The following is a 20,401-nucleotide window of genomic DNA, read 5'->3' on the forward strand; positions in this document are numbered from 1 at the left end:
ATGTGACAAAACAAATAAGCACTAAACAAAATGCACAAGCATTGCAATGAGACAGTAAAATTTTACTCTGATTGGAAGTAAAATTCATGAAGCAAGTGAATTTGAAAGCATTGAAATTGCAGGATCAAAACACTACAGAAATCAAAGCGTAATGAGCAAAGGCTAGAGTTAAAGTAAAATTTTACTCTGTAATAAGTAAAATTTTACTCTCATTATAAACAAGTGAATTTGAAAGTAAAACTTTACTTTTATTGAAAGTAAAATTTTACTCTGATTGGAAGTAAAATTTTACTCTGAAAATTCATGAAGCAAGTGAATTTGAAAGCATTGAAATTGCAGGGACCAATACACTATAGAAATCAAAGCGTAATGAGCAAAGGCCAGAGTTAAAGTAAAATTTTACTCTGTAATAAGTAAAATTTTACTTTCATTATAAACAAGTGAATTTGAAAGCATTGAAATGCCAGGACCAAAACACTACAAAAATCAAAGCGTAATGAGCAAAGGCTAGAGTTAAAATAAAATTTTATTCTGTAATAAGTAAAATTTTACTCTCATTATAAGCAAGTGAATTTGAAAGCATTGAAATGGCAGGACCAAAACACTACATAAATCAAAGCGTAATGAGCAAAGGCTAGATTTAAAGTAAAATTTTACTCTGTAATAAGTAAAATTTTACTCTGAAAAATTCATGAAGCAAGTGAATTTCAAAGCATTGAAAATTGTAGGATCAAAACACTACAGAAATCAAAGCGTAATGAGCAAAGGCTAAAGTTAAAGTAAAATTTTACTCTGTAATTCCGAAATACCTAAATTAGTTTTCAAAATTTCTAAACCTTAACTTTTTCACATGATTTAGTAATTTAAAGTATTTTAAGATAGTGATAAAATTTTTAGAACAAATGATCCTTAGTCCAACCAAAAATCCCAAATTCTACTCACCCAACGTAATCTCATACACCACTCCCAAAATGAAAACAAACCCACACAGACTTTATAATATCGAAAAACTAGCAGAAAGAGGAAAAAATCACCTGTAAAATATGTGTCCAAGTGAGAGAGTAAAGCGTAATGCCGAGTTTGATTTGAGCACAAGTGACGAACCAAGCGACGAACCTGTAACCTTGCTAGGGTTTCAATCGACGAAACTGTAACGAAATAGTTCTAGAGAGCGAGAGTAATGAGACTCAGATAAGGGTTTCAATCGTTGCTATGGTTTTTGAATGATGATATTCAGAGGAGAAGAGGGTTTTCAATCGATGAAACAGAGAGAAGGGAGAGAAACGGTGCAATTGTTTCATATTTCCCGCCTTATATATGGATGGGCATTTCAGTCAATTCATGCTATTTTTTTAATTGAGGGGCTTTTAGGGCCATTGTTTTCATCCGTGGGTTTCAGACAAAATAGGCCCTATGGAAGGGACTTTTCACCAAAAATCCCAATCTTCAATTGTTTGTCTGACAATTTAAAGTTCAATTCAACTTGGCTATGTCCATTGGTAATTTACAAGATGTGGATACAATTGCTAGGAAGTATCGATATGAAGTCAACAAAAGCAAAAATTATTCCGAGGTCATTTGATAATATGTTAATTTAATTAAAAAGTCAAAGTTAAAAAAGTTTAGGAATTTTCTATTTCTTTTTACTTCATATTTTTTTTGTAAAAAAAAATTAAAAAAATCATTCCTAAACGGTGCTGTTTGGTAACACTTACATTTTCAGTTTTCTGTTTATATTTATAAAAATTTAAAAAACTCAAATAAAAACTTGTTTGGTAAAATTTTTGGTTTATAAATTAGTGGTCTCAGTTTATAAATTTGGCCAAAAAATAAAAATACAAAAAATGTGTTTTCATTTTGAGTTTTCAGTTTTTTTTTTTTTTACCACCCAACACTAGCCACCACTCGTCACTATTTTCCACCACCGTCTTCTGCCACCACCGCCCACCCCCCACTACCACCACTCACCACCCACCTGCCACCCACTCGCCACCACCACCCACCCCTCACCACCACCACCTACCCCTCACCACCACCACCACCACCACTGCCACCCACCTGCCATCCACACGCCACCACCCACTACCATCCACCGCCTGCCACCACCACCATCACCCGCCACCTACTTGCCGGCACCACTCACCACCACCCCGCCACCAGTCACCTACCACCACCATCCACCACCTGCTACCACCAGCCACCTACCACCACCACCACCCACCACCCACCACTACCACCACCACCACCACCACCACCACCACCACCCGCCACCCACCTGCCACCACCACCCACTCGCTCCCACCTACCACCCCCACCGTCACCCAGCCACCCACCACCACCACCACCACCACCACCTGCCATTCACCACCCACCTGCCACCACCACCCACTCGCTACCACCTACCACCCGCCACCATCACCCACCCACCACTACCACCCACCTGCCATCCGCCACCCACCTGTCACCACCACCCGAGGCCACCACCACTACCACCCACTCGCTACCACCCGCCACCGTCACCCACCCACCCACCCACCAACCACCACCACCACCACCACCAGCCCGCTACCACCCGCCACCACCAGCTACCCACCACCAACCGTCACCACTTTCCACTACCGTCTTCCGTCGCCACTTGCCATCACTTGCCATTTTTCACTTTTTTTTTATATTTTTAAACATTTTGTCAATTACCAAACACGTTTATAGTTTATGTTTTTCTAAAAATAAACAAAAATTAGTTTATAAAATTTTTGTAAATATAAACTGAAAACGTAAACGTTACCAAACACACCCTTAGTTTTTTTTTTTTTTTTTTTTTGCACTTTATATTTTAGTTAAAAAATCACTTTCCAAATGAATTCTTAACATTTTTTACTTTCCCACTAACAAAGGGTAACATTTTAGTATTTACAAATTTTATCATTTTTTTAAAATTATTTTTCCCAAAACAAATAAAAAAATATTACTAAAAGGACATTTGTCAAACCTCAACATGAAACAAAAAGCATGAAGAAGTTAATTAAAAAGTTGAATTGTATATTTTTTAACTTACGTTTTTTTTATTACTATCTTTTGACTTACAATATTATGTTTGTTCGTAACAATTGGAGAATTCATGGTTTGTGGTTGTTGGGGTTAATGGAAAAGAGAAGTTATGTCGGTTTGGTTATTTAGTGTTGAAAATCAAATTGAGTTTTCAACTTTTTTTTTTTTTTAATGAATTTCTTAATATTTTGATCAAAATTTTATTTTTTAGATGCATCTAACATAGATATACTAAAAAAAATAAAATATTTACGATAAAAAAAATTAAAATTTAATAAATACAAAAATGTACTATTTTTTGTACTTTTATATTATTTTAAAGATTTCTTCACAAATATTTTAATTTTTGAATATATCTTAAATTAGATGCATCTAAAAAATAAAATAAAATAAAATAATTCATTCACTAAAAATTAAAAGAAAAAATACAAATTAAAACTCAGTTTTTATTTATACAAACATGGTTGTTGTTGCCTAGAGCATCAACCATTTTGGTAACCCCATGGCATCAAAGCAATTTATTTTTTACAAGGAAATGATATAATTTTAACCTTGCAAACTACTTTCGTTTTGCAATGATATTAATCCCTTGGACAAAAACATCTTGAAAAATAATGCTTTGTCCACTGTGTTAGATCAATTGTTCATACTCATCAATTTACTCAATAATATATGCTGCATTCCACCATGGCAGCCTAGATGGAAAGTCAACAAAATCCATTTTCAGAATATAAAACTGCTCAAAAGAAAAAGCAAAAAAAAAAAGAAAAAAGGAATTCCAAGATTTTAATCAACGAATCAGACGAGGTTACTCAAGAGATCGACCCAAGGCTCTGAGCATTAGTTTCTACCTTGAGGGTGTTTGGTGGGACTTTTTTTAACCAACTTATAGCTTCTGATTTTTAAAAAATTATTTTGGACTGTTTGATTAAACTTATTTCAAACAGTTTCTGATTCTAACAACTTATTTTAAGTCAAAAGAGTTGATTCTGAGAACCTGCTCACCCCCTGCTTCTGATTATCAGTTTCTGCTGTGGACATGTTAATTCACGTTTTACTCTTAAATTTTTTTATTTTTTAATTTTTTAAAAATAGAAAAAGATCCAAATAGACTATAAAATATTATTATTATTTTTTATGAGAAATGTAGACAAATAGTGAATAATAAAAAATAAAAATTAATTAAAAAAGTTACTTCACAGCTTATTTAACAAACACTACTCAGCAACTTAAATCTATAATCCAACAGCTATACCAAACAGATTAACAGCTTCTGATATAATCTGTTAAGCTATAATCTATAATCTGTTTTAACAGCTACACCAATTTGGTGCAACTTCTAACAAATTGAAATTGATAATCAGAAAATAAAAACTGAAAACACCTATCGCCTTACTTTTCAACTTATTTAAACTATTCTACCTCATAAATAAAAAATAAAAAATAAAAATCTGTGAGTAGGTAAACTGTAGCAACGAGGAAATGTCAAATGTCTACTGGATATATAAATAGCTCAATCAACAGTTCAGACTGTAAATATACGAAAACACCACTTTTGCTTTTGAAAAACAAAAAATATAGAAAATTATACATGTGTAAATAATTTATAAAAAAAAAATGAAAGGAAAAACGATGTTCATGGGACGCAAAACAAGAGACTTGTTTCGAAACTTTTACCAACCTGCACGCAACGAAATGCTGGAACAAGGTCAGCAGCAGCAATGCTTGTAAGAGTTCACTGTGAAGAGTTCTGTATACTGATCCTACAAAATTTTTAATCCACCTCAACGAAAGAATTTCCGATGGTTCGTCACCCTGCCTCAACAACAATAAGCTCTCTGAAATAATTTTTCATCCAGTAAGAAGTTTGCTGGAGAGACCGAAGCAAACCCTAAAAGCAAAATCGAGCCAGAAAGAATCAGGTAGTATCTGTACATCTCTATTCCTAATCATTAGGATCCATTTCTTCATCCTGCTCCAACGAGGAAGTTGTGCTAGTCGAGCTGCCTTGATCATCTAATTCCAGTTGTCCTTCCAAATCATTCTCATCTTCTTGTGATTCAGTCTCGTTAACATGGTTCTTTTGATAGCTAAGTGTTGTGAGACTCTGCTCCATCGATTTGGGGCACTCATCTTCACCTTCATATAACAACTGATGATTAATGCCCTTGGTTGAACCTGGAACGTCAGGAATCTCAGAAGTTTCAAGAATTCCACACGAGCATTCGGGAAATGGGTGAGAAAGGAATGACTTTGGTTTTGATAGACGAAATTCCCTCTTAAGGCCCTCCTCGCCCAGGCCTTTGTTCAGATGTTCTCGCACTGAGAGTGTCCAATTTCGCTTTGGATAATAAAGATTGTCTCTGGTAATATTGAAGAGCTCAGCAAGATATTTCCTGCTTGTACGACCACTATGTATAAGAATAAAGATGAAAAACAAAAACATTGCCCAAATAATAGAAGAAAAAAACAACAAATATGTTGATGAAGAAAAGGAACAGAAACCCACAGCTACTAAGCGTTTTCATTTGGGGAAATTCATTTTACCTTCCAAATTCTCTCTAAAAAATCAATTGTAACATTATCCATTTTATTATATCAATTTTTGCACCTGAACTATTTGAATTGGGATCAATTTGACCCGTCGCCACGTGTGATCTACAATCAGATGGAATTTGCTGACTTGGCCCCTCAAACTCTTCTTTGGAGGGAAAAATGTTTGCCGCCTATGCACAAACCTTACGTGTGAGACACAACCACAAGCGGGTTATATTAGGGTTCTTCAATAGGGTTCCAAATCGAAATTAGGTGGGAAAGAGTCCATTTTCCCTTCGTCAGCAGATTTTGTCTAATTATAGACAAGTGACGGCAGGGATCAAATTCATCCCAATTTGAACAGTTCAGGTATAAAATTAATATAAATTGATTTTTGAGGAATGGTTAACTTTCTTTTTTCATTTTGTTAGTCTTTCAACCATTCTATTAGCTTCGGGGCAAGGACAATAAATACCAATATGTACCATTATGAATACAGATAATAATCTATGCACTGTGAGAAAATTTATTACATCCAAGACCAATAAACAAAAAGAATTCTTTTACCTGTCAGGCCGATATGTTCTCGAAGATGCCATCTCATAAAGCCGATGCCCCATGACTAAACTTGAAAAATCTGGCCATCCACTCCCATCATTGTTGAAACCAGGAAAGAAAGCATCGGCTCCCACCGAAACAATATAATCAAGAGCAGCCCATAACAACCGATGTGCTTTCCTCCTCAATTCAATGGGTGAAGGGTCTGGTTCAGAATCCTTTTCTGAAATCCAACCATACCAACCTTCCTTTTCATGTTGATAAATAGGTCTGTCGGGAGGTGGAGGAAGAGGCCGGGGACGAGGACCAGCTTTGTCCCATTCTTCTTTTAGTTGGTCCACAGTCTTGGCAGGAGGAAACTGGAAAGTGTCCTCCAGAAGTGGAGTTTCAGGTCCAACTAAATTGGTTAGCTCTTGCTTGCTGCATAAAGAAGTACGATCCACTGAGTTGGTGTACATGGCACGTAAAGGTATCAAAACCCTTTGACCACCAAACGTTTCAGAACCTGCCAAGTATATTCTTGTTTTCGGAGGGTAACCCATGGCCCGGAGGAGGAGTCCTACCTACAAATATGAAGAAAGAAGAAGATAAGACTCGTAAATTTAGATTAACGATATAAATACATAATGACTGCTCATAGCTTAATTGCCTATGCTGCAATAATCCAAGTAGATCCTTGTTAAAAGTCCAGTCAATGACACCAATTATGTAATTAGTATTTGTTGCACCTAGCAATATCTTTTGTTACCAGCCTCATGTATCAATTAAGTGGTCGGAATGAAAACAGAGTATAAAAAGAAGTGACTGAATAGTTTCATAAACTGAAAATAAAATTAAACCGGTATTTGTGTAGTCAATGCATAAGTGTAGAAACCTCTCTCACATCTGAGTTTCCATTATTTGTAGTTATTATCAAACCAAAGATGCATCATGCATGACATTAAAACATGTCCAATGGCCATGGTTTTGTCCTCAGCATATAAACAACTAGGCTATTGTCTATGAAAGATGAACATTCTTCACTAAGCTTGAAAATAATCAGCACTCCTGTATGACTCGCAACAAAATAAGTTCTAATTCTCCTACTTTCCATAATATAATATCTTGTTAGTTGAGTGCAAAAAATGCATAAAACTTAGACACTAATACTAATGTAATAATTTTTTTAATACATTAAGAACACGAATGTGATAATAATAGAGAGGTTCCATGAAACCCAAGGTGTTGGCCTAGTGGCAAGGCCTTGAGTCTTGGGGGTGTGCTCCCTCCAAGGTTTAGGATCGAAACCTCTTAGGTGCTAACAATTCCTTAGGGCCATCGGATTGGGGGAAAACCCTTGAACTAACTGTGGTGTACTCACGGGAAACTCCTTGTCAAGGGCGTGTAGACCCTTGGGGATTAGTCGGGCTTTGATCCGGACTCCCCGGGGCCAATCCAAAAAAAATAATAGAGAGGTTTCATGGAAAACCATCAGATTATTCAATTTGGAAAGCAGCACACAAGCAATAGTGAAATTACATTCAATATCGACAAAGTTAGCAAGAACAAATGAATCCATAATCAGTTCAATGCATTGCTGGATGGGGGAATCTGGAATACTGAAATAGATATTTACAGAAAAGTAACCATATGACTAGACATACCTCTTGAGGCATGAGGGGGCATGAGCCATTCCCTTTTCGGACATGTGAATCAACACTCAGTTCTTCGTTTACAATTCCTTGTTTAATCAGCTGTGCTCGTCGGTATTGTATAAGTTCAGTGTGAACATCCTGAGAAAATATACAAAAAAAACACAGTCAGACATGAAAAAATCAGAATATAGTACATTAGTAACAAGCAAGCAAATTTGAATATTCATTGCCTCATATTGGGTCAAATTAAGTAAAACAACCATGATTCATAGTTCTGCACTAGCAAACTCTTTAGACATAGAGATACACATGACCTACTACAAGCTGTAGATATTAAAGATTTCCTTTTGTTAACTTTAACGTCATAAAATTCATGCTTTATATAATGCAGTGTGTATTGCAAAAACTATTTTTCTTTCACTGATGTATTGTGTATTTGTTGTTGGCGTTGAGGAAATCTACTAACCAGTAAATTTTCAGTTCTCAGAATTGAATATGCAATTACATTTAGAGACTACAGAAATGATCCATCCGGTTACACAATTTGAGGAAACTCAAACAAAGCGGCTAAAGACAGTATGAGAGTCGAAGATAACTTTAAAAAATAAAATGAATATAATCTTTTATTCTATGTATGAATCAATTATTATATTATAAGGAAACATATTCATATCACCACTAAAATTAAACAACAATCAAGAAAGTTATTATATAGTTACAATATACATGAATATGAATGCAAAGGCCACCAAATAGGCCAGAAAAAAAGTTAAAAGACAAATGCTGTACTACCTACAAAAATAAATAAATAAAATCAACAGGATTCACCACAAAGATAGCCACTATGCAATGTTTAAGGTTTAAATATTAATTTCCCCAAAAAATTGTCCACCTAATTAATCAGTGAATTCTTTAACCCTTAGCGGTAAAGGGGTGAGAGACGAGAAATGAAGGTGGAGATGAACCACACAGCTTTAATTGTATCTACCAACATTGAACTCATGCAAAACAATATACACTTGGATCATCTTGCCTGTAATCTTTACTGTCCCAAGTCCCAACATATTGGCAAATCCATCAAAGTAGCTACTGATTGAAAAACAAAAGTAACTGCTAAAAGAACACAATAATGAGGTGATTTCAACACTAAATTTGAGAAGCCATAAATATTTCTTTCATGATGATGCTCAATTACATAATCTCATTCTAATAGGTTATCTTGATATTGCAATATGATTTGTGTTGCAACAACCAGGCCATAATCAAATAGGCAACATAATAGAAGTAAGTTTTGGTAACTAACCTGAAAAAGCTCAGCACAGCCATGATATGCCAAGGTATCCCTCACAAGGCCAGGATGGAAAGCAAGGTAAGGTTGGCCTGAAGCTCGTAACCTGAGGAGGAAAGTCAATTCCATAATAACCACCACATCATAAGACACTGTTAAAAGGAGAACAGAACATAGCAGTTCAATTAAAGAGCAACAATTCTTTCCACCTCAATTTAAACAAACTAACAGAAAATATCGTGTCCCGATTGAATCTGGCACCAAACATCCTGAATAGGAAAAACTATTACGAGTGTGCCCTCGAATGATGTCCCTGAGATCCCCTGATTTAGGTACAAGCTTGCATGTATGGATGCAAGCCAGTAGTCAATAAATAGAGGACCATCTAAGAATCCACCCCTAAAATCCCAAAACCAAAGTTTCAACATGAGTAAACCGCATGCACTCTCGCCAACAAAAAAAAAAAAAAAAAAGTGTACTTTGACTACATTTGAATGTTGCTAGGCTTAAAATTGATTCAAACAGCTGTTAGAGAAAAGTCAACAGTCAGACCTACAAGCTGACTAAAATCTGCAATCATCTTTTTAATAATGCATTATTAAGGTATTTTTTTCTTATTTTATTTGAGTAAGACTACCTTAAGCTAGGAAAACTAAATTGGGATGTGCAGTGTTTTCATGCCTCGCCTATTCTAACTGAATGAACACTTACTACCTACAAGTGCACTCATCGTAGACTGACTCTCCACATGAGTCCCTAAAATGACTTGGTTCATATATTCATTTATTGACATCTTTCAATTTTAGAGCCAAATTTATCCTTCAACATGAATTTTAGAAAGCTTTGCACTAGAGACCAAAAAAAAAAAGTTGTTCAGCTGAAAGAACTTAGAGACTAAATTAAAAATCAGGAATAGTTAAGTTTTGCATCGAAAACAAGGGATTATAAATATTTAGATGTGCCTAACAAATAAGTTATGCAATCAGAATCTCTTACCTTTCCACCATTAGGCGCCCAAGTGCGAGAATTTCTGGGCGGAAATGAAGTGCATGAAATGACACCCGACATCTAAGCCTCTGATACTCGGCCAAGCTAGAGGGAAGGATAGGCTAGGAAGAAAACAAAAACAATTTGGAGGGATCATTATCTTTGTTGAGGGAAATATCGTGACCACAGTCACGATCAAGGATAAAAGAAAACAAAATAGAACACCCCCACTAGAAAGTTATTACATAAAAAAATTTAGAAAATACTGCAAAGGCTTAAATTTCCAAAATCCAAATCAGCTAAACCACCTCCAAAACTATGATAACATTAAACAACAATTACCAATTAAACTACTACCATCCCAGCAATCATAGATCACCATCAGCACATCTAACACAAGTTTTTTTTTTTTTTTGGTAAGACACAAGAGTCTATTGCACCACACAGTATAAACTAAATGCTAACAAGACGTAAAAGATATATGTATGAATAAATACACATAAATCTGATGAGTAATACACAGGCCTATGCCCCCACCAAAACTTGAATCTTTTTATCTCACCCTTTGGCAGTGGTAGGAGATGGCAGAAATGCCATTGAAGCTAACAAACATGCCTAATGTATGTACAATCTGTACACATACATACATACACAAACAAACATAAGCTACTCAATATTTGTTCGGATGTTTGAATGCACATATAGTTGCATGTATGTTAAAACACAACGGGAGCATTTTTAGGGTAATTTTGGTTAACTTGGCATGTATAGTGTGTTATCTCAAAATACGGAGTACCCTACCAAAGTTAACTTGCTTCACTAAGAAAAACTTCAAAATAACTCTACAGGCCCCTTCAAACTGAGACCAAAATTGTGGCAATGTCACTAGCAAAGCCCCTTTGGTTGTTTCAATGAATGATTTTACAAATCAGCTACCTAAATGGCTGCTTTGGTTACACAGAAGCAACTAAAGAGCCCTGACAATAACATTACCTGATTGTTGTGTAATTGCGATTGATGGTGCTTTTGTGAGCGTCAGAACGAGAAAGAAACAGAGAAAGAGAAGAGGCAGCATAAAAAAAACAGGAGACACCATTAAAGAAAACAAAAGACAATGTACCTGCAGGCAGCTTCCATCATGAAGCACTAATCCAACAACCCTCACTTCTTTCAACTTTGGCAAGACCTCTTTAATGTAAAAAGTTGGAGAAGTTGAACTTTTGGGCTTGAAGATTGGAAACTGTTTCCGTTTCCTACGCTCCTTCAACTTTGGAGGCAGCTCCTTTATAATGATTACATCATTCTTTAGACCTGCTATGAACTGGTCCTCATCATAGAGATATGAAAAAGTCCTGAACTTGGAACTGCACATCATTTTGAGAAGAAAGAGAATTTGATAATTTAGGCATGCAAAAAATAGCATTTTGACTAGAAAGTTAATTCGATAGTTTAGGCATTCAAAAAACATGATTCAATTCTAGCTCATTCTGCTTTTGATTAAAGGGGGGGGGGGGGGGGGGGGAATAAAAAAAATAAAAAAACCTGATGCCTTTCGAACGAGTACTTTCTTGAATCTCTGGAATGACAAGTGTTGCATTTAGAAGCCTGGAGATGGCAACAAGATCACAAATCTACAAATTGGCAAACGCATTACAAACTTTCAGTTAGAACTAAAAATTGATATAGAATACTTAAAAAATCTTTACAATGACTATGAACATACCGAGCTTCGAATCTTCTCAAATCCACCAAAAACTTTGGCATGTATGAAACCATTATTCTCCTCAGTTGGAACTGCAACATGGATGTAAAGGGTTAAGGTTCAAAACAGTACAACTGAAGCTTAAAAGTAAGGCCAACCCCACCCCCTTGAAGAAAAAGGGTAGGGAAGGGAAGCAACTTAACATAGAAAGGATCTATGAACGATTATTTGACAAATTTTGAAGGGAAAAAGTAAATAGAGTCCTAATCGAATTCACCACTGTTTGCAGTCTAGGTTGATGTGGGTAGACTGGGGCCCTCTGGGAATGACGGTAGGCACTGAGATAATGCGAGACCATCGGTGGTAGAGAGGAAGAGAGTTGCATATGGAAGGGAGGGAAGACACTTTTTATAGGAGAGTTGGCCCAAGGGGGCAGCTCACTCTCGAGAGTCATGCTGCCATTCTTGAGCAAAGTGATGGTGAGGCAAGAGGAGGTACTAAGGGTGGGTGAGGTGCTTGAAGGGAGGTGAGGCGCCTAAGGGAGGCGAGGCCATCAGCAGGGGCCAATGCCTTGTGAAGTGGAGTCAGTCCCCTTTTAGCTGATGACGAGGCATGTCATGAAGGGCCCAAATACCTACATTTAGCCCTCAACATGGTTACTCTCATGAACTGAATGAGAGAGAGTGTGCCTATCTCTTGATCATAGAAACTACTTGATGAAACCAATGCCATAATGATGGTGATGTTTTGTGCTTTGACAGCAACTCTAGCCCCCATATTTGTTGTTGAGAGAAGCGGCAGAGAAGGCATATGAGATAGGATCTGTGATCAAGAATGAGTAAAAAGTTACTTTTTGTTTGATAACTCGGTATCTAGCCCATTAGACCAACCAATCCAACGGACCAGTTCCACCGTCTACTAGCGGGGTACCCAATTAAAGACAAGGCAAAGTCCAGTATGGACTGCCTCCAAGAAATTGTTTGCACCTAGGAGATTTCAAACCGGAGACCTTGGGGGGAGCACACCCCCAAACCCCAGGCCTTGACCACCCGGCCCACCCCTTCAGGTCCAGGAATTCAACCCTTTGCTGTTGAGGCAAGCGAAGGAGGCTTTGTCTCGTAATTGAACCAGCTCGTGTTGGCTTCAAACTTTATCTAAAAAGGAAGCATATGTAGATAAGCCCCCGAAAAGGAACATAAGCATGGCTTGTCCCAATCCATGGAGGGGGACCATGCATATAGCTCAACCTTAGCGGGCAGCAAAAGTATGGCTCCACCCTCATACACATATGGGAACAAAGTGACATAGCTCAACTCCTGAGTGGAGTGATATTATGGCTCCACCCTTATTTATGAAGGGGAACAAAGCAAAAAAATGGCTCAACCCTTGAGGGGGAGTATAAGATTGCTTGACCCTAAGGGAAGCAGTATAGCTCTGCCCTCATTCATGGAGGGAAGCGAAGTGAGAGAGGTTGACCCCTTAGGTTAGCATGTATGGCTCCATCCTCATCTATTTAGGTGAGCATAGCCAAAAGATGGCTCAAACCTTAAGGGAAGCATAGCCAAAGAATGCAAGACTTTATATATTTACTTTTTTTTTTTTTTTGGTAGTAGACCAAATATATATTACAAAGAAGCATTAAAAGAGGATGTTTCCCATGAATAAAACGGTTAAACTATGATAACCTTAGTCACTCTAATAAAAGAGGTCTGTTCAATCAAAATGAATTGAAGTCCAATAGATTCTTACACGTGAAGATAATCAACAAAATTGACAAATGGCCGAGATTTAGTGGGGTTTTTCCCTAAATTTGAAAAAGACACTTCGTAATTTTTTTTTTTTTTTTTTTTAAAGAGGGGCGGGGTTGTGTGGGGACATGAGTGCAAGCTAGTGATTTGAAATCAAAAAAAATTAGCACAATTCATTAGAAGTGAATATAAAATGCGATGCAATGCAAGTGAGCTTGTCAATGTGTATGTAAAAAGGGCTCAAAAGGAGGGAAGGTTTTGGGGAAGGAAAATAATTTTTAAGCATCCAATTCTATCAATTCTAAAATGACCCTGATTATTTTTATAAACAAGGGCATGAGCTTCGACATTACCAGGATATCTACTTCTAGGATTGGCATATGGCTGCAAGGACTCTAGAGATTTCACATTTTTCCACAGCTTACTATGTCCAGTGCCCTGTAGCGATTAGAAGATGAGCATAAGCAAAAGAAATTGAATTAGGATAAAAGGTATCATTAAAAATTTTAAAATAAATAAATAATAAGCAAAATTAATATCTAGTTTACCATTCGCCCCTCGACATTTAGATTTAAATCCTCATTAAACCCAGTCATTGCACTGTACAGAACTCGATCGGCACTTGAATACTTGGCAAGAAGTAAATGAACGAGCAAAGAGAGAAAAGACAAAACAAGTCCTCCTAGTGCAGCCCATTTTATTTTGGATTTGAACATCATCTTGATTTACTCCAAGGCATTCCAGAAAGCTAAATGCATAATTTCTGCGGCATTAAGATATAGAGCCCGTGCAGCCAACGTAAAACTGAAAATGCAATAGAAATGAGATGAGATTCCAAGCAATAACATCTTGTATGAATATGACCTTTCTCTAAAGCAAAATCTCACAAATTCATAGGATTCAATATGGTATTGCTTAATAAGAGCCAGAAGAAGAAATCTTCACTTATCTCGACTTACAAAGTGAATTGTCAGAAAGAGCCAAGTCTTGTCTCTTGACAAAAAACGAAGCATACTCATTGTCCAAGAATTGAACATAAAATAACAACGAATAAATAAAAATCAAAAGGAAAAGAAAAAGGTTATCCAAACAGATTTTCTAAATGTCAGCTACATTGTCAAGGCTAAGATCATGTAGGATTTTAGTCAAGAAATAAAGCAATTATAGTTTAGGTTATTACTCAACTCATGGTAGAAACTCTGGCCTAAAATGAAAAGAAATTAAGCATCCATTTTCTTGCTGCACACAGTTTGAATCATGTTTAGAGATACATGCAAACTCCCAAAAGAAATTAGTAGAAAAAAAAGTATGTTCCCCTTTCCCCCGAAAGCAAAGACAACCACCGATTCTTCTTCACTTTAACAATTACTGATTATATTTAGTTAGTTTTAAGGTCAATAATTACAGAGACATCCCTCAACTATCACTGATTATCATTTTACCCCCTCAACTTCAAAATTGTATATAGAGATCCTCGACTATAAAAAAAAGACTATACAAATGCACCCCTTTTGGAGAGTGAAAAGTGATATCACTTTACCCCGTCAACTTCAAAACTATATATAGATCCCTCAACTATAAAAAACCATACAAATTCATGCCTTCTTGAGGGCAAAACCGTTGCAATTTTGCAGTTGAATGGGTATAACTGCATGTTTTGAAGTTTATCAAATAAATAAATAAATATATGTTTTGAAATTGATGGGATAAAGTGATATTCTTTTGATAGTTATAGGGGTGTCCACAAAAGTAACCCGTAGTTTTGTACAAAATAGCATCAAGAAAATACCTTTTCAAGTTATAAACATTGAACAAGCAATCATACATTTATTTCTTTTCTCATTAGAGAGAGTGTTGAGAGAAAAGACATTTACCTACATATAGCTCTTCAGTTATTTTTGTTTTGATAAGCAACTTTCTAGGCAAATTCTACCATCAGAATGCCTTCCTTTATTCACAATTCCTGACATGAAAAATATTTGAGTACCTTTATAATTCAGACTTGTATCAAGTTAAGGCTTGCATGCAGTGGTTGTTATTTGAAGCATGAAAATACCTAAACTAAGAGAGAGAAAAAATTCAATGAAACAGTTATACCATGTCACTTTGGTGATATGGTATAACAAACCAATCATATTGTGCCATATATGTGCATCCGACCCCACTATGCCAATGTGTCAGTTAGCAGAATTGAGTTAGATGAAATGGTTTCCTATGTGGTGTTTTATGATTGATTGGTGATACCACGTCACACGTGTCAACAATGAAGTAGTGTCACCATTACATTGAAGTTTTACTGCTAAACTAGAGGAATTTTGGAATCTAAATCCAATATTGTGTGTATGTAAAATGCAACACCCTGCTCAATCTCCCCTGAACCCCAAAAATCAATTTAAAAAAAAAAATGGCAGTAATCAATTCAACCTAAAGAATTGACCTCTTTTAGGTCTGTCAGCATTTGATTTCTATTGTTCCATCATCTCTCATACTAGTTTCACTCCATTTACTGTCCATTTGAATCAAATTCAGTCCTTTTATATCAAAACCCACAAAATAAAAATCTCATGCACATCCACCTATTCAAAAAAAAAAAAAAAAAACGTTAATTACCTCGTAATTCATGGGGTAAAGAAAAGCATCGTTTTTCCCAATCAATATGGGATCAAATCCTGAAACCTACCACCATAATTGAAGATACAATTCAATAAAATAGAAACAAATGGAGAGAAAGATTGAGTATTTTATATAAACAAATAAACATGTATAAGAGGGCGATGAGATCAATCCGATCTTACCGTCGACGCAATATAGCATCTGAATCGGAGCGAAGCTAGACAGAGAGATAGAGAGATTCCGGAGCGGTGAGAATTCAAAAATCGATGGTGATTGATTTGGTATGTATGATGAGTGAGGAGTGTGTGCGTAGCTGAGTCGGTAGTGAAGTACGAACGTTAATTCGGAGTTTGGGGAGTTGGGATTTTGGGACTGTAGATCGATCACAACTCTTGTATACAGAGAGAGAGAGAGAGAGAGAGAGGAGTGTAGGGGGGGGGGGGGGGGGGGGGGTGGGTGTCGCGTTTCGTTTCAAATCAACCCTCATCCCATGAGCCGCGACTTCACGTGAGCTTGCTTGCTTGCCCTTCCACCCAAACAAGTTGTGTTGGCTCCTTTTCGCCAAATTACACTTTCAGCAATGGTAGACAGCTTGAATTTTTGTGACCCGCATGGTTTAAATGTCCTAAAATAACGTAAAATAATGTTATTTTAAAATATTTGAGGTAGACCATCTTTAATGATTCATCAAAACTGATATCAAATTTAAATTTTGATAAAAAAATCACTGTTCACAGCTCCAACGGTGGTATCAAATGAATATCAAATTGAGATTTCATCAAAAAATTCATCAAACTGACGACGAAATACTGATTTCACCAAAACACTGTTGGTGACCGTTGCCGGGTCGACCTGTCGGTTGACCGGCCGGCTGACCAACCGGTCAACCAGTAAAAGATTCAAACAGTTCAGGAAAAAAGTTCAAACCATTTAAAAAAAAAAAAAAAATTTGCCTAACTGGTCAACCGGCCGGTCGTCCCGAAAAAAGTTCAAAAAAAAGTTCAGACAATTCGCAAAAAAAAAAAAAAAAAAAAAAAATTTGCCTAACCAGTCAACCGGCTGGTCAACCACCCGATTGTCCCGGGATAGATTTGGTGAAAGGTGAACCGTTGGAGTGAGTGGTATCAAATTTGGTGAAATGGGTCATTTTTGACTCAGATTTGGTGAAAAATTTGAGCCACCGTTTGAGATGCTCTTACTCGAATCATATATATTCAGATTATCAAGTATGTTTTTTACACTTTACCTCTTTAGCTATCACATTTTTTTTATTTTATATCTTCAAATTAAAAATTAATATAATATCTCATTCATGTTTTAAAAATTTTCAACTTAACTCTTATATCTCTATTACATATACTTTTTTTCGTCAATTTTAGTAACAGAATAGAGACATAAGGAGGTATTGTATCAATTTTTAATTTCAAAGGTAAAGTAAAAAAATAGTGATAATTAAAGGGGTAAAGTGTAATTTGCCCTTTTCTTTTTAAATCTGCATTTGGATTAAAAGATTTAAATTTAAAACAATAACAATAACAATTAAAGTATATAAAAAATATTAATAAATATAATTTGGGAATAAAAAGTTATAGAAATACAAAAAGAATTGTTTGATTTTAAAGATAGTCTCTTCATATGGTTATTATTATCAAATTAATTTGATTTTTATATATATAATGATTTAAATGAGACCCATAAATAATTCAAATTGTCAAGATGAACCTGATGGAGACCCATAGTTGGCCAAACTAGACTTCTCCAATGAGAGATGAATTGTTGCCTAAATTTTATGTTTTTAAGGGTAAATTACACGTTGCCCTTTTATTTTTAGCTAATTTTTCGCTTTGGTTCTTAAATTCTTTTTTCCCAATTTGACATTTCTTGTTTCAAGTTCTACATATTTTTTTCCTAAAGCTGAATCATGTTCAAAATTAGATCAAAAATATTACATTATCTGTCACATAATATAAAAAAAAAAATGTATTATTATATTAGCATTTGGGTTTGTGTCAAAAATATGAGTTATATATAATAAAAAAAAATTAATATCACGCGAATGTCAATGTATCATGTTTTATGTAATTTTGAATATAAGTTAATTTTTAGAGTAAATTAGAAAAAATTTGAAATGTGGAGGATCAAAGTAAAAAAAAATTAATTAATTAATTAAAAGCTAAAGTGATAAAATGATATAAAGTATAGAAGGAACAAATATTTCTTAAACTTATCAATTGAAAATTGGAATCCACTAATAGTAAGTCACCTAAATCCTTCCATCCACCTCATTGATATCTAAATGTGAGTTGTCAAATTTTGAAAAGTTAGTTAAAAGTTTATTTTTTAATTTTTTTGAAAAATATATAAAAAAAATAAAAAAATAATATAATCCAAAATAAATTAAAAACTGATTTTTGCCTTTTAACTAGAGTTGTCAAATTGAGCCTAAGACACAATCCTCAGTACATATTAAAATCAAATTTGTCCATTCTAAATTCATCAATTCAAATAGTAATTTAAGAGTAGTGCTAAATGGTGGTTCTGATTTGCTGAAGTAGGCATGACTTAATGTCTCACCAAAATCCAAATTTTCAACCAAGAGCTTGACACTAAAAGTTTGTTTATTGCTCCTGCAAGTTACCATCTCATAATTCTTGTTAGAAACTTAGAAAGGGAAACAAATGGCATCTTCAGAATATTAAGTTGCTGTTTGGTAATACTTATGTTTTTAATTTTCTATTTATATTTATAAAAATTTAAATAAAAATTTATTTGGTAAAATTTTTGATTTATAAATCAGTGGTCTCAGTTTATAAATTTGGCCAAAAAATGAAGACACAAAAAATGTGTTTTCATTTTGAGTTTTCAGTTTTTTTTTTTTACCACCCAACACTAACCACCACCCGCCACCATTTTCCACCACCGTCTTCCGCCACCACCACCCACCACCCGCACCCACTACCACCTGCCACCACCTGTCACCACCACCCACCACCCACCTGCCACCCACACGCCACCACCACCCACCCCTCGCTACCACTACCCACTTGCCATCCACCCACCACCTGCCACTACCATCCACCGCCCGCCACCACCACCTGTCACCTATCTGCCACCACCATCCACAACCTATCTGCCACCACCATCCACCACCTGCTTCCACCAGCCACCTGCCATTCACTCGCCACTATTACCCAACACCACCACCACCACCACCACCACCACCACCATCACCCATCACCTACCCGCCACCCACCACCACCACCACCACGCACCACCTACCACCACCACCACCACCACCCACTCGCTACCACCCACCACCCGCCACCGTCACCCATCTACCCACCATCACCACCCGATACCACCCACCACCACCCGCCATCCGCCACCCACTCGCTATCACCCACTACCCACCACTATCACACACCCACCCACCACCACCACCCGCCACCACCACCGGCCATCCGCCACCCACCTGCCACCACTACCCACCGCCACCGCCACCGCCACCGCCACCGCCACCCACTCGCTACCACCCGCCACCGTCACCCACCCACCCATCACCACCACTAACCCGCCACCAACCACCACCACCAGTTACCCACCACCCACCGTCACCACCTTCCACCACCGTCTTTGCCGCCACTTGCTGCCACTTGCCGCCACTTGCCATTTCTCACTCTTTTTTATATTTTTAAATTTTTTTAAACATTTTGTCAATTACCAAACACGTTTGTAATTTATGTTTTTCTAAAAATAAACAAAAACTAATTTATAAAAATTTTATAAATATAAACTGAAAACGTAAACGTTAAGCATTATACATAACCAAAAAGTCAAGCTATGATTCAACCTTCAATCATTAGTATTATTATTATTTGTTTTTTTGATTGCTTCAGCCTTGAACTATGGATCCACCATTAGTCAACATTGAGAAGTTTACAAAACAAGCCCCAAGATTACGTTAGGCCAAATCTTTAATTTATGATTGAATTAAAATTTATAATTTAACAAAAAACAGACCCTTCTAACTCTTTCTGCTCTAGCTAGCATCTTCTTTGTCATCACCACGCTTCCCAACTCTCTCCTACTCTCTCCAGCCGCTAGACACCCTTAAAAAAAAAACAGACCCTTCTAACTCTTTCCCGCCACCATCCTATTTGGATATACTTCTTTATTAGAGTATGGGATCTAATTAGTTTATTAAAGAATTTAATTTGATTTGATATTGCTTATAATATATTTTTAATATATTATATCTAACATTTGAAGGCTTAATGAATATTTAATA

General features: G+C 36.2%; 1 protein-coding gene across 6 annotated transcripts; it reads right to left on the reverse strand.

The window, feature by feature from the left end:
- Positions 1-4,531: 4,531 nt before the first annotated feature.
- On the reverse strand, positions 4,532-16,702 carry EDA30 (O-fucosyltransferase family protein). Of its 6 annotated transcripts, none has more exons than XM_028271301.2 (13): positions 16,296-16,702; positions 16,111-16,176; positions 15,375-15,463; positions 14,049-14,304; positions 13,854-13,938; positions 11,774-11,844; positions 11,593-11,681; positions 11,171-11,414; positions 10,060-10,172; positions 9,079-9,169; positions 7,785-7,913; positions 6,151-6,704; positions 4,532-5,444 (listed from the first exon to the last, which is right to left on the reverse strand). In XM_028271301.2, exons 4-13 carry the CDS (start codon positions 14,217-14,219, stop codon positions 4,994-4,996), a joined length of 1,998 nt encoding a protein of 665 aa, XP_028127102.2. In that variant the 5' UTR covers positions 14,220-14,304; positions 15,375-15,463; positions 16,111-16,176; positions 16,296-16,702; the 3' UTR covers positions 4,532-4,993. The 6 variants fall into 6 exon arrangements, with proteins under 6 accessions (XP_028127102.2, XP_028127104.2, XP_028127105.2 ...); XM_028271303.2 differs by having other exon boundaries at positions 16,111-16,169; positions 16,296-16,632; XM_028271304.2 differs by having other exon boundaries at positions 16,260-16,377.
- Positions 16,703-20,401: the final 3,699 nt, after the last annotated feature.

Source organism: Camellia sinensis, chromosome 7, assembly GCF_055761805.1.
Source record: "Camellia sinensis isolate YWXY chromosome 7, ASM5576180v1, whole genome shotgun sequence".
NCBI lineage: Eukaryota > Viridiplantae > Streptophyta > Magnoliopsida > Ericales > Theaceae > Camellia > Camellia sinensis.

Excerpts from the sequence above, each read along its gene's own strand:
- EDA30 (XM_028271302.2), bottom strand. The coding sequence starts at position 14,219 with ATGATGTTCAAATCCAAAATAAAATGGGCTGCACTAGGAGGACTTGTT. Across the intron at positions 10,173-11,170 it reads ATGATGGAAGCTGCCTGCAG|CCTATCCTTCCCTCTAGCTT; the intron begins GTACATTGTCTT and ends TTTTCTTCCTAG. Across the intron at positions 9,170-10,059 it reads GGGCGCCTAATGGTGGAAAG|GTTACGAGCTTCAGGCCAAC; the intron begins GTAAGAGATTCT and ends TTTCCTCCTCAG.